Source organism: Theropithecus gelada, chromosome 12, assembly GCF_003255815.1.
Source record: "Theropithecus gelada isolate Dixy chromosome 12, Tgel_1.0, whole genome shotgun sequence".
Lineage (NCBI taxonomy): Eukaryota > Metazoa > Chordata > Mammalia > Primates > Cercopithecidae > Theropithecus > Theropithecus gelada.
In genome coordinates, this window is record NC_037680.1 from 55,863,344 (window position 1) to 55,876,512 (window position 13,169).

General features: G+C 37.3%; 1 protein-coding gene across 13 annotated transcripts in view; it reads right to left on the reverse strand.

The window, feature by feature from the left end:
• ZNF385B (zinc finger protein 385B) overlaps positions 1-13,169 on the reverse strand; it is a 422,701-nt gene that overhangs the window by 27,327 nt on the left and 382,205 nt on the right. For all 13 annotated transcript variants that reach the window (XR_003122125.1, XM_025404509.1, XM_025404502.1 and 10 more), the window contains one exon: positions 12,503-12,665. Coding sequence is in view for 12 of the 13 variants with exons in the window: in XM_025404509.1 (XP_025260294.1) it covers positions 12,503-12,665 (163 nt within the window). In the remaining variant the exon portion in view is untranslated. The remainder of the gene's footprint in view (positions 1-12,502; positions 12,666-13,169) is intronic.

The window sequence follows — 13,169 nt, forward strand, 5'->3', positions numbered from 1 at the left end:
AATAAAATGTGGATCCAGGACCTCTATAAGCCTGCTGTTCAAGCCAGCCCAGCAAGCTGGTCAGTTACAAACTTTGCTGCATGTCCCTGAAACAAACAAACAAACAAACAAGCTGGATGAGGTTTCCCTCTCCTCTTGTTTCATGTCCTTGGGAGCTTGACCTTGTAACCGTATGGTAGTATTTTCTCTTGGTCTTTGCCATCCAGAGGACAGGAATTTTGGAGTTCATGTCATACGTAGCTCTAAAAATTATCTTGAGCAGTTAAAAGCCTTAAAATGATATTAGTTTAAGAGGGCTGGTTCCTCAAGGGGGTTTAAGGGTTTCTTATCATGCTAGGTCTCTTAGGAACATTGCTATATGGAGATTTATGACTCTGCAATTGTGACCCTAACAGAATTGGGCAAGAAATAGATATGATGTTGCATTGCAAACTGTGAAACTCACAATAATATAACATAAATGACTAAGAGTTTCTTGCCTATCCTACCTGTGCCCCATGATACATACCTCATCAAGACATTAGAAGTTATTATAAAAATAATTTCACATGGAGAATAGAGAAAAATGACTCATAATCCTGTCACACTAAATAGGAGTGTTCAAACCGGGCTCTGTGGACTTCCAAGAGGCCCATGAATTCAAGGGGTCCAATAACTTAGATGGCTAAAAACACATTTTTATTTACTCTTTTTCTCAATGGAAATGTAGCACTTTCTTCAATTATACTTGAGGGTGACAGACTATAGTAGTCCTAGCAGTACCTGTAACTTTGTCACCAACACAAGTCATATATTCTCATCAGACATTACAGTTGTCATAGAATGCTTGAAATATTATTTCTACTCTTCTCCACTTCAAAATTTTAGTAGATATTAGACCCACTACCAAATCTTATTTAATGCATTATTGCTATATTACTATATCATAACTAAAAATTGACAATTGGATTTCGATAGAATTCATTTTATTTGAAAAGCTGTAAATTCCATTTCATAGATTTGATAGTTTGAGAATAGGCTTCACTAGCCAGTCACAGGCATCCATGGCACGAACGGAAGTTAAGAACCTCTGTGTCTGTGCCCGTCATTTCATTATGCCTTAATATATTATTTGCTTTTTCTATGTTGCTTCTTTTATTTACTTTAACACTGTATAATACAAATACTTTATTTAAGTAATTCCCCTAGTATTAATAAATGTTTCCATTTTTCATTAATACAAATGCTACATTAGATATCTTAATGCATAATATTTTATTTTTATTCCTTTGTATTTAGGATTATTAATTTGGTATAGAATCTGGGAAGAGGAATTAACTGGTCTAATGGAATACACATCATTATGGTTCTTGATTTATTCTATGAAGTTGCCTTCCAAAAGGGTTCTCTCAATTTAAAAATACTGTAAGTGATATAAGCGGGACAGCTGCTAATGATTTTTCAAAGTACTTGCAAAACTTCTATTGGATATTAATCATATGTCCTATGGGTTAGTCAAAGGATTGGGTAAAATTTTGACTGAAAAGGAATAAGCACATAATTTTTCTTAATCTAAAAATGCAGTACATGAATTAATTTCCAAATTGAGTAGAATTATTTTACTTATTAACAGGGAACTAAGAACAATGATATTGTGCTAGGGAAGACAAATTATTTTTAATGTGGATATGGCCATTTTGCTTGTTAAATGGGCAAAAATCATAAGACACTGATAGAAGTTCAAATATTTCAAAGCAAGGAATAAGATAATCTGTACTGTGATAAGAACTTTTAGTGTTTGTTATTTTATATTCAAAGGAAACAAGCATGTATTTTCTAGAAGCTAAGTAATTAATAGCCTACAAGGAATATCAAAAAATTGTTTACCGAGAAAAAGGTTTTGCAAAAGCTGGAAATAAAATATATGGGCTGACAAGTTTCTGTTTTTTTACTGATATAAATGCAGCAGGGACTTTTCAGGCAGGGGTGTGCTTCTCATTTGGATCATACCCGCCTCCCTAGTCTTTTGGATCTCAGTAGCCAACCCTGGCTCCAGGCAGGGCTGCTTCCCCACATGTGGCATCCAATTTTCTCTTTCCACAGATAGGGATGTGTTAGGTCATTCTTTCAATACTATGGCTGTACATACAGCAACCCGTCAACCTGTGAGGTGGGCATCAACCTTAATGAAAACAAATAAAAAGAGCTATGACAGTGTCTTCTTCCCCTGTCCACATTCTAGGGAAGGCACCAGAGCTTCCCTCTTGAATGCCACTTAATGATATTCACTTAATATGTGCTAATTATGTTACTCCTATGCAAGAATAGAGTACCAGGGGCTGCAGGGGACATAATAGATGAGACACATTAACCAGTGGAAGGATAGACTTTTCCACCATTTCATATAAAGGTGAGGAAAACCAAGAAGGCCCTTCCACATCTTTAAATGTCTCACTGAAAAAGTCAGGCTCATGAAACCTTAATATCCTGAAATGAAAACACAAGTGCAAATAATTACTATGAGGCAAGAAAACAAGTACATAAAGAGGAATGTAAGTGCAGGTCACTGTTGCATGCCAGCATGTCATGAAATGATCACAGAGTCAAAATATAGACAGGACCTGGAAATTTCTTTGAACAAATGGTTACTTTTTATGGCTACCATTTACTGAGTGTCTATTGCATGACAGGCATTGAGCCAGGCAGCTTACATGTATTAGTTCATTATTCCTTACAACAATCCTAGAAGGTAGGTATTAGCACTCCCATTTTTTAAAAAAAATATATACTTTAAGTTCTGGGACACATGTGCAGAATGTGCAGGTTTGTTACATAGGTATACCTGTGCCATGGTGGTTTGCTGCACTTATCAATCCCTCATCTACATTAGGCATTTCTCCTAATGCTATCCCCTGCCCTTGCCCCCACCCCGACAGGCCCCAATGTGTGATGTTTCCCTCCCTGTGTCCATGTGTGTGATCTCATTGTTCAACTCCCACTTATGAGTGAGAATGTGCGGTGTTTGGTTTTCTGTTCCTGTGTTAGTTTGCTGAGAATGATCGTTTCCAGCTTCATCCATGTCCCTGCAAAGGACATGAACTTATTCTTTTTTATGGCTGCATAGTATTCCATGGTGTTTATGCAGCACCCCCATTTTATAGATGAAGAAACAGAAGCTCCAAAGCATGACTTAGTCAAGGTTTTATGAGTTCAGTGAGAGGCAGAGCTAATCTGTCCGACTTCAAGCTCATGCTCCTTCTACTATGCTATGGATGTAAAGTAGGTAAATGGCACTCAGGAATCATACCTTCATTAATAGAGCTTTACATAAGGTAAATTTGATTTTTTTAAAAAAAGCATTTGTAATATAGGGTGGGGAAAGAAACAATACACATTTTGAGATGTCAGACTTCCAGAAGTGTCATCTAGTAAATAAATCTCAAACAGCCTTCAAAAAGGATAAGCAGTATGCATAAGTTCACAAACCTTCATCCAGATGTCATGAGTATATGTATAATGGTAGTAGGTTTGATGGACAGCCCGAGTGAGACTCTGGCATTGAAAATATTGGGTTGGTGCAAAAGTAATTGTGGTTTTTGCCATTACTTTTAATGGCAAAAATTACTATCCTTACATAGTAGTAACATAATTAGTATGTTACTTAACATTACTTTTAATGGCAAAAACCATCAGTACTTTTGCATTAACCTAATATTTTTTATCTGAATAACTCTGGACCATTGTTTCCTCTCTCTAGGTGTCACTTTCTAATATCCATCAGAATACTATTGTAATCATTAAATAAGATAGTGCATATAAAATATTTAGCATGCTATAAAGCACATAATGCTCATTCAGTTACATGTTATTAGTGTTGCTATTAAAATTATTTTTTGCATATGAGCCTAACAAACTTGGATCCATTTTTCTAGAATATAGGATACTAGGTGCAGCATAACGGAAGATGATGATAGCTGACCACTACAAGGTGCTGCCGTCATCTTTTGCAAAAAGCGGAAAGAAGGGTAGCTAAAATCAGCACCACAGGAGAAGGAAGGAAAAAACATCTGTGAGAACATCAATAACAGGCATTTCTGTTACAATCTATGTTTTGTAAAGCTCTTTTACAATCATTTCATTTGATCCATACAACATATCCATACTCCCTACTGCTGTGAAGTAGGGAGGGCATTATTTCCACTTTACAGATTAGAAAAGAGGGGCTCAGAGAATTGAATAACTTCTCTGGAATCCCAGCTAGTTAAAAAAGCAAGGAGTATCAAAGAGTAGAGTTATACTGTCCAATACAGTAGCCACTAGCCTTGTGTGGCTACTTAGAATTAATTGAAATTAAATACAATGAAATATTGACTTTCTCATTAACATGAGGCACATTTCAAGTGCTGAAAAAGTAACATGCTGTTACATGCTGTTAGTCATAGTCATGTTGGACAACACAGATTATAGACCATTTCCATTATCACACAGTTTTTGTTTTGTTTTGTTTTGTTTTGTTCTGACAGAATCTCGCTCTGTCACCCAGGCTGGAGTGCAGTGGTGCAGTCTCGGCTCACTGCAACCTCCACCTCCTAGGGTTCAAGTGATTCTCCTGCCTCAGCCTCCTGAGTAGCTGGGACTACAGGCGCCCACCACCATACCCAGCTAATTTTTGTATTTTTAGTAAAGATGGGGTTTCACCATATTGGCCAGGCTGGTCTCAAACTCCTGACCTTATGATCCATCTGCCTCAGCATTCCAAAGTGCTGGGATTACAGGCGTGAGCCACCATGCGTGGCCCACACAATGTTTTATTAGACACTGTTGGTCTATAGAAATGAGAGCACCAATCCATTACTGCATAATATTATGCCCTGTGTTCACAACAGTAAACCTGAGCCTCAAGGAAAGGGTCAGGGAAGAGGAAGAGACTTTAGACATGTTTCAGTGAAAAACACTTTAAGCATTACACTATAAGGCTAACTTTGTGTGGCATTAGACCATAAGCATCCCTAGAAGTGGACACAAGCTGGGCGTGGTGGTTCATGCCTGTAATCCCAGCACTTTGGGAGGCTCAGGTGGGCAGATCACTTAAGGGCAGGAGTTTGAGACCAGCCTGGCTAACATGGGTAAACCCTGTCTCTGCTAAAAATACAAAAACTAGCTGGGCATGGTGGGGCACACTTGTAATTCCAGCTACTTGGGAGGCAGAGGCAGGAGAATCACTTGAATCTGGGGGGGCGGAGGTTGCAGTGAGCCAACATTGTGACCCTGCACTCCAGCCTGGGCAACAGAGTGAGCCTCCATCTCCAAAAAAAGAAAAAAAAGAAAAAGAAAAAGCGGACCCAGAATCCCCCAAATGCCTGCCACATGTGCCTCGCATACAGAAAATGCACATATTTATTGAGGAGCTCTATTTGATCATCCACCCATGTCAGAAAAATATGTCACTGTAAGAGAATTCTTCCTGAAGCAGGTAAATGGAGTGTCATAAAAATATAAGTAATAACCTTTGTTGAAATCTCAAGAGCATTTATGGTTATACATTTACAGAATTATTCAATGTACATACAAAATCCTTTTATATTCCAATATCTTTTTAATGAAGGAAAGTTGTATATAAATGCAATAAAAAGAAATAAATACTAGTTAAAATACGAATGAGGGTGAAAAAAGTTTTTAATAGTGATATAAGCTTTAACAAGGAGAAATCTAAGGCTTTCCTCTTTGGAGTGGTTTATAATATATCCTCAGTAAATCCTAAGTTAACAGACACTCAGTAAATCACAAATCAGCCTCAACTTTTGGTTCACTTTTCTTAGAGCAACACTAAAAATTGCTTTCAAAAGTGGAGAAACTAACAGTAAATGTTCAGCATTACTGGAAAGCAATATAAAATGCTGTAAAGTTTCAGAAGTTAGTTCCCAGAGGATGACAAACATTTAAGTACTAAGAATCTTCAGCCTTACCTGGAGGGATGCTATTGTCAAATTCAAGGTGCATGCGTAAAGATGGAGGCAGTTGTATTTTTTTAAAGCTGACTTTGAAAGTCATAATGATATATGTATATTTCATGAAAATATGAGCCTTAGTTTAATGGTCTGTTCTCTTTAGACAGATGGGATTCATTTATGTTCTACATGATTGTACCCCAGAACTTCAGACTTAAGATGTTATAAATATTGTTAATCTATTATTTTATGAAGGATGTGAAATTTTGGCCTCTCGGATTTGGATAGATGTATGCCAAATTTATGAGGGCGCTTGTTTATAAATGACGGTTGCTGCCAAATCAGAAAACTATTTTTCTTCCATTCAACATCACAAGGTCCTGTTACTAGAGACAGATAAGGGTGAGGAGGCGGCTAAGAAGACCTTGCAGGCTAATTGATGGAGTCCTGTGGCAGTCAACAGAAATGAGAAGTTGTCAGTTGGAAAACTTGGCCCCATTTGTAACAACACATAAAAACTATGAAGTACACAGGGGAACCCATAAACCTGATGAGGCAAGGGTCTCCATTTGTATCTATGGCAGAAAAACCTTTGATAAAATTGAAAATGCACTTTCATATGGCAACAGGGTGACCACAAAAAGCTAAACTGCTGCTTTCAAGGCAAATCATAATGAGCTACTCATTGATAACGACTCTGGGTTTATACCTGAAGAACTGCCACCATGCAAAAGCACAACATGCTGAAAACCAAAATGAGCTGTTTCAAGGTGTCTTATCCTCTTTCTCTCCTTCTCATGTCTTTTCTAACACGATTACCTCACGGTCTCCATAGGGCATGGGTGTGGGATAAATAAAACTATCTCCCTGCCCTCAGGGGAAATATTTTGGGTAAAATGATTCAAAATGCTATTGAAAATGTGGAGCGTGTTCAAGAGAACTCAAGAGTACCCTTTTGGAGGCAGGGCAAGCCTTCTACCATGCTGCAATGCCCTGTCTCAGTGTTAGCCTCTATTTCAGTGAGTACATTTGGCTTTAGACATGTAAAGTCTGTAACTGTCAAGCAGAAGCTTTGAGAACATTTATCATTTGCCATTTACCTAAAATGAGTGCTTTTATTCAAATATGTTCTTGAAGAGATTTGTAACTTCTAAAACTTTTGTTCTACTACACCGAAGCACTACAGATAATATCCTGCATAGAAATTAAGGATTATCAATGAAACAAAGCCTTGATGGTCCCTTCACTGCCACAGCTTATACCAAAACAGTCAGCAAGCAATTTAAAAGTCATATATGGTCCTACTCATCAATTCTTTAGAAAATGATTAGTGGTTTCTTCCTTTGCCTGTTGGAATACTTGCATTTACTCTTCCACATCACAGAAGTTTAGAAGTAATTGGAATAATGAAACAAGCATGAAACAAGAAACCTCGAGTTTCCATCCTGACTCCACTGGGATTTGAGTTGTGCGACCTGACATAAACCACCTAACCTTCCCATAACCCAGGTTCTTCATTGTTACCATAGTTTTGGGAGCAGCTTGAAGGTGATGACTATATATTATTTCTCTTTAAATCCATAATATCCAACAATGACAACAAAAAACACCACTAGGTTGAAAGTTTTTGAGGGCCACAAATGTCCTTTCTATTCACTGTTGCACCCATATGTACTATGCTATTTAGTATAGATAATCAACATTTGTTGAGTGAATAAATGGATATCAAGTTCATTGCATGAATGAATAAACAATGGATGCTAATTTCAACCCTATCTATCAAAGGGTTAAGAGAGTGAAGTGAAAACATATGTGTAACTACGTCTTGTAAGCTGAACAAATTTAAGGTGTTTCTATTGTTATACTTCAACAGAAGATGCTGGCTCAATTATCTTTGCTCTTAATTGCATTTATAAATACATCTATAGCATTTTGAATCATTCCATATGCATTCATCTGTTTAGACAGCAACTGATTAAAGGCTGTTTAGTTCTAAGTAGCTTTATGTACTTTAAACGAGAAATGTCATTTCTTCATATTGATATTTAATTAATTTTTTTTAAAAATCCAATGTTAAAGCCCAGACACATGGACTATTAAGTTGACTATCATAATATTTTATTATTTTTAAGAAGCAGGATTTTTTTGGAGGCTCCGTATTTTTTTAACCTGGTATGAGTTGTTAAATGCTGTCACAAGAGAGCCTTCAATTTGATGTATTGGGCATATTATCACAGGGAAGTGTATTGTCGTATGGCATTATGACACTTGTACTCCAGGGGGAAATTTGGGTAGAGTGTCTGGCCAATATGTTCTAGCCATCTTCCTGAAGCTGCCTAATGCTTGCTGTGTTTTGACCCCAATTCTCCCAAAGCACATTTTTCCTCCCTCCCATTATGTTTCCAACTTCCTCTGATGCATCATTAAAAGTTGGGACAGATCCTGGGAGATGATATTTGGATTTTACATGTAACTCTACCTCAACTTCCAAAAAGTGAATGGACAGCTATTCTTACATAACTGAGAAGAATAGCTTTAATGAAATATATCTAATTTTTTGAATCATGTAGTTAGAACTTCTTATAATACATGCAATTCATGCTATTATAGTTTAAACCCATTTTGTTTACTTACTGAGAGAAAAAAAAGAAAGCTTGCCATGATATCCCGAAATTTTTATACACAATAGCTCCATTATAACAAATCTCTTTGCATTCATACAGATCTGGATATAACATGAACCAAATTATGTCTCCAAAAGTAACATAAAAGAGAAAAATAGTTGTGCCAAGTGCCAAAATAGCAGGTAAGAGGGCTTCCCTAGCTCTTGGAAGCCTTTTAGATCACTTCTTAGAATAAATAATGTGTGCTCTCGAGGAGCAGAAAGAGTTCACCAGCTGGGCACAGTGGCACACACCTGTAATTCCAGCACTTCAGGAGGTCAAGGCAGGTGGATCACTTGAGGTTGGAGTTGAAGATCAGCCTGGTCAAGATGGTGAAACCCTATCTCTACTAAATACAAAAATTAGCCAGGCATAGTGGTGGGTGCCTGTAATCCTAGCTCCTCGGAGGCTGAGGCATGAGAATTGCTTGAACGTGGGAGGCAGAGGTTGCAGTGAGCTGAGATGACACCACTACGCTCCAGCCTGGGCAACAGAGCGAGACTCTGGTCTCAAAAAAAAAAAAAAAAAAAAATCATCTGTGGATCCCAAGTTTCTTGTTGGATACCCTGAAATCACACCTTGCCTTAAAGGATGTTCCCAGAATGCTGCTCCCCCAGAAGCTCCCTCCGTTAACTCCTGGCTATTCCCTCTCTTTCAAAATGTAAACAAAACTCTGCTGCTAAGCTATTGATGCTAAAACATGAGAATGGAAATGGAATTAGTCAAGTCTATGGATGTTGTGAGTGCCTGCATAGTTGAAATCTGGCAGCTGAGACATCAAGTGAGTAACATTTTCACTTTTCATTTAAATATCTGAGAATCACAGATACTACTTAAGCCCACTTGGCAGGAACTCTTCATTCAGAAGAAAAAGACCAGTGCTGGGGAATTTCAGTCTCATGAGATCTGCAAGTCAGTCATGAATTTTCACTGTGACTTTTACTCTAATTTTTGTCTGACTCCTTAAAGCAACATTGTCTGAAATAAAACATTTCAGTCAATTATCACAGTCATCATTCCTCTTCCCACCCTCTTTCTCCTTACATTGTACCTAGACCTTTTGTGAAGCACTGATTTTTGTGTCTTGTGTTTTTTTAAAACAGGATTTTAAATGAAATGAAAGCCAGATATCAACAAAAATCTATGACTCTGATAAAGCTGTGGGAGCTTTTCAAGGATTTAGAAACAGGCAGTTAACAATACATTAGGTATTATATCATTTGGACCAGATTTCCCATCTGGGCAAAGCTTCTAATTTTCCAACTTGAAAATTCTATAAAACTCATGTGGGAATTCTTACTTAGAAGCTGACATATGGTTGACAGTGACAAAAGAACATGCATCTATTTAGCAAATGCACTCCTTTTTTTTTTTAAGTGCCATCTTTCAATGACTTTGGTGTAGCTTTTATAAGTATAATAGAACAAATACTTTTTGTTAGTATTAATACTTATACCAAACACAGAGAAACAAAAAGTAATGGCCCAGCAAATGAGTTACCAAATAATTTATACAGATTTTGAGTAAGGAAACATGAAAAATGAGATAACCTCCAAATACAGGTGGTTTCTATTACTTCTAGTCCAAATCTGGACAGTCACAAAGTGGGTGACATCAATACTGTTAGACTATAGGTACTAGGAAGTGGGTAAAAGAGTGGCAGAGGAAGCAGAGAATGCAGGAAGAAAGACCACCACATATGTACTGAAGAAGAGATGCTGTGGTTGAGATTTGTTTTCCTCTCTCCTGGGTTTTAGAGCTTAATTCTCGTTCCTTGTTCACACCACTGGTATGCTTTATCCTGGTGTTTTCCAAATGCTCTGTAGGCAAACACAACTGCTAAAAAAGTGTCTTCGTTTTACTGAGCACCTGCTAACATTTGAGTATTGGAATGAAAGCCTTGAATCCTTAAACTTTATTTCAAAATATACTCATTGAAATTGGGCATCTTATAGGTATAAGGCATGCTGTAACTATAATCCAGCCCCCTTTATTTGGATATTCTATTTCTGTATTGCTCTTTCCTTGGTTTTATCTCCTCATCTTTGACTTTTTCCCCCTATTTTCTTTTCTCTTCTTCCACACCTTTCCTTCTCCCTTTAATTATCTGCTTTTTTAAAAAATGGATTCTTCTCTGATTGTTCCGTCTCTATTTCTGATTTTGACACTATTTTCTGCTCATTACTTTTACTGTTATCCCTAGAGCCAACCCAATTTTCAAATAATAATATAACTTAAGTGGAACACTGAGCTCACTCAGTAGCAACGTTGTAACATGTATGGTACCTACCAACTGTTCTAGTAGCTGAAAGTGACACTAACCTCCATTGTTTTATCATTTTACTTATATTTTTTGCTGGAACGTAAAGAGCATAATTTAGGTAACAAAACTTTTGCAGAGTATTGTTCCATAGAGGCGGTGATATCCTGCATTAAACGAAACCAGGCAAGAAGTCAGCAGACTCCTGCTCTTCCAAACACTGGGTAGCCTCCAGTAAATAACTGCCACATTGTGTATCTCACCAGTTTGCAATTTTGAAAAATAGAGATAATATTTGATATTATACCTGATAGATATTGATTAAAGACTAATTATATAATATATGTAAGAAGGCTTTGTTCTTTAGAGAGGGAGATGTGCTCTGTAATAATCTGGCATTTATGACTATATCTGTTCATCAGTTAACATGATTTAGTGATCCTATTGTACAAAGAACAAAAAGTCTTTATTAACAAATTTAGCTTAGCCCAACCCTTCTAGGCTAAAGGGCTTTTGGAGCCAGCATCTACAGGGCCTAATCAATAACGGTCCCCTTTTCCATAGTCTCTTTGTTTGAACAGGTTTTCTGAATCTTCCTTTTACAGTAATGGATCTTCTCCAAAAGCCATGGGAAAGCAGTCTAAAGTCTCCTTCTAACATTCTCCAATGATCTGAGAAGTAGAAGAGAATCAGAAATGTGTGTTTCCCACAAAAGGGAGGCCCCTAAAGAGAGCATCAAACATAAGAGAAAGGGACATTTTCTCTTAGTCTCCTTTAACAGAGACTGTTCTTCAAAGAGTCACTGAAACAAGATGACATATCCATCATGGGCGCAGAGGGGCAGATGTGACATTGTGGAAGCCTATTAAACATTCAATTTCATGGTATCCATGCTACAAAAATGATTTTTTTTCTCTTTCCACTGAAAGAACCTACTCAGAGATTCTACCGATTCACTGGGACTATGAAATATAGTCTCTTCTTCAGAGGCATTTCACCTAGTAACCCATTTCCATTTATATATGAAGGTCTTCTGTTAATCAGTTCATACGTTGGAAATCATTCCCTTAAAATATGTAAGTCCATTTGTAACTTTGAGGGGAACTCGGAAGATCTTCAAAAAGCATCATCTTTTATTACTAAGCACATTTCCAGATTCATTTAGTAATGCCACTCTCTCAGAAAGTTCCCCCCTTTGGCTCCTCAATTCATTTTTACTGAGGTAAGAGAACATAAAAATATCTATTAGTAAACAAGTTTAAGGAGTCCTTCACTAAAAAAGTCTATAGTAAAAAACAAACATAAAATAAATAGAAAGAAGTAATAAACTAGGTATTTTAGATCTATTTCCTGATTTTAGTCTAAACACGTTGTGATCAAGTAGTTTCTACTCATTTTCATGCATATATACATATATATATTTACATATACACATATATATTTAAACGTATATATTTAATAACATGGAATGGAAACATATCAAATGCTTAAGTTCCGTGCAAACATATAATCCTTCCCGTGAAGAAAACATATTAATATCACAAAAACAAATCATGGAGAGTAACATGCAACAACTGAGGGCAGGAAAATGGGGTCAGGGCAGGTGAACAGGAGAAACACAAAGAATGTAAAGAACAAAAAGTGTCATTGACCTGATTTGTCAGAGTTGTTGCCTGTGATTGGAGTGATGGAGCAGCTGGGATTAGCCTTTGCGCTGTCCTTGGAAGAAACCATTTTGGGTTTATTTTTCGTTGCCTCTAGTGCTTTGACCTTCTTGGCATGTTTACTTCCTTTGTAGTGGGCCTCGGCCTGGCTCTACAAAGGAGAACAAATCAGGCTCATTTTTTGCTAATTACAAACACCACAGTGGATGATCATGCAGGAAAAAAATACATTCGATCATAGGCACCACAGACGTTTACAACTCAGTACCTGACTATGTTTTTGGCACTTCATGAAATGGTAGACCAGTTCCTAAGAGGGTATAGCATATCGAAACCTCCTATACAATACAAAGGACCTGCATCTTTAAAAAAACCAGACATTACATGAGTGGACAAAAGGATTAGGGCAAAACTGTGACGAAGGTGAGCTTTGTCTTCAGTGCCCTCCCACCATTGCCCACTGGGGGTACTTTTCAAACATTGGCTGGCAGCAGTGGCTTTGAGTGTCCTACCCATGCCTGTGGGTATGACCTTTCACAGTCATTTCCCTTCAACTAAAATTCTGTTTGCCACATGTCTGCTTTATTCTGAGCTCTGCTCTGAGACCAACTGGTGTGACGAAACATGTTAATAGGTGCTACTGAGTGAAAATGAC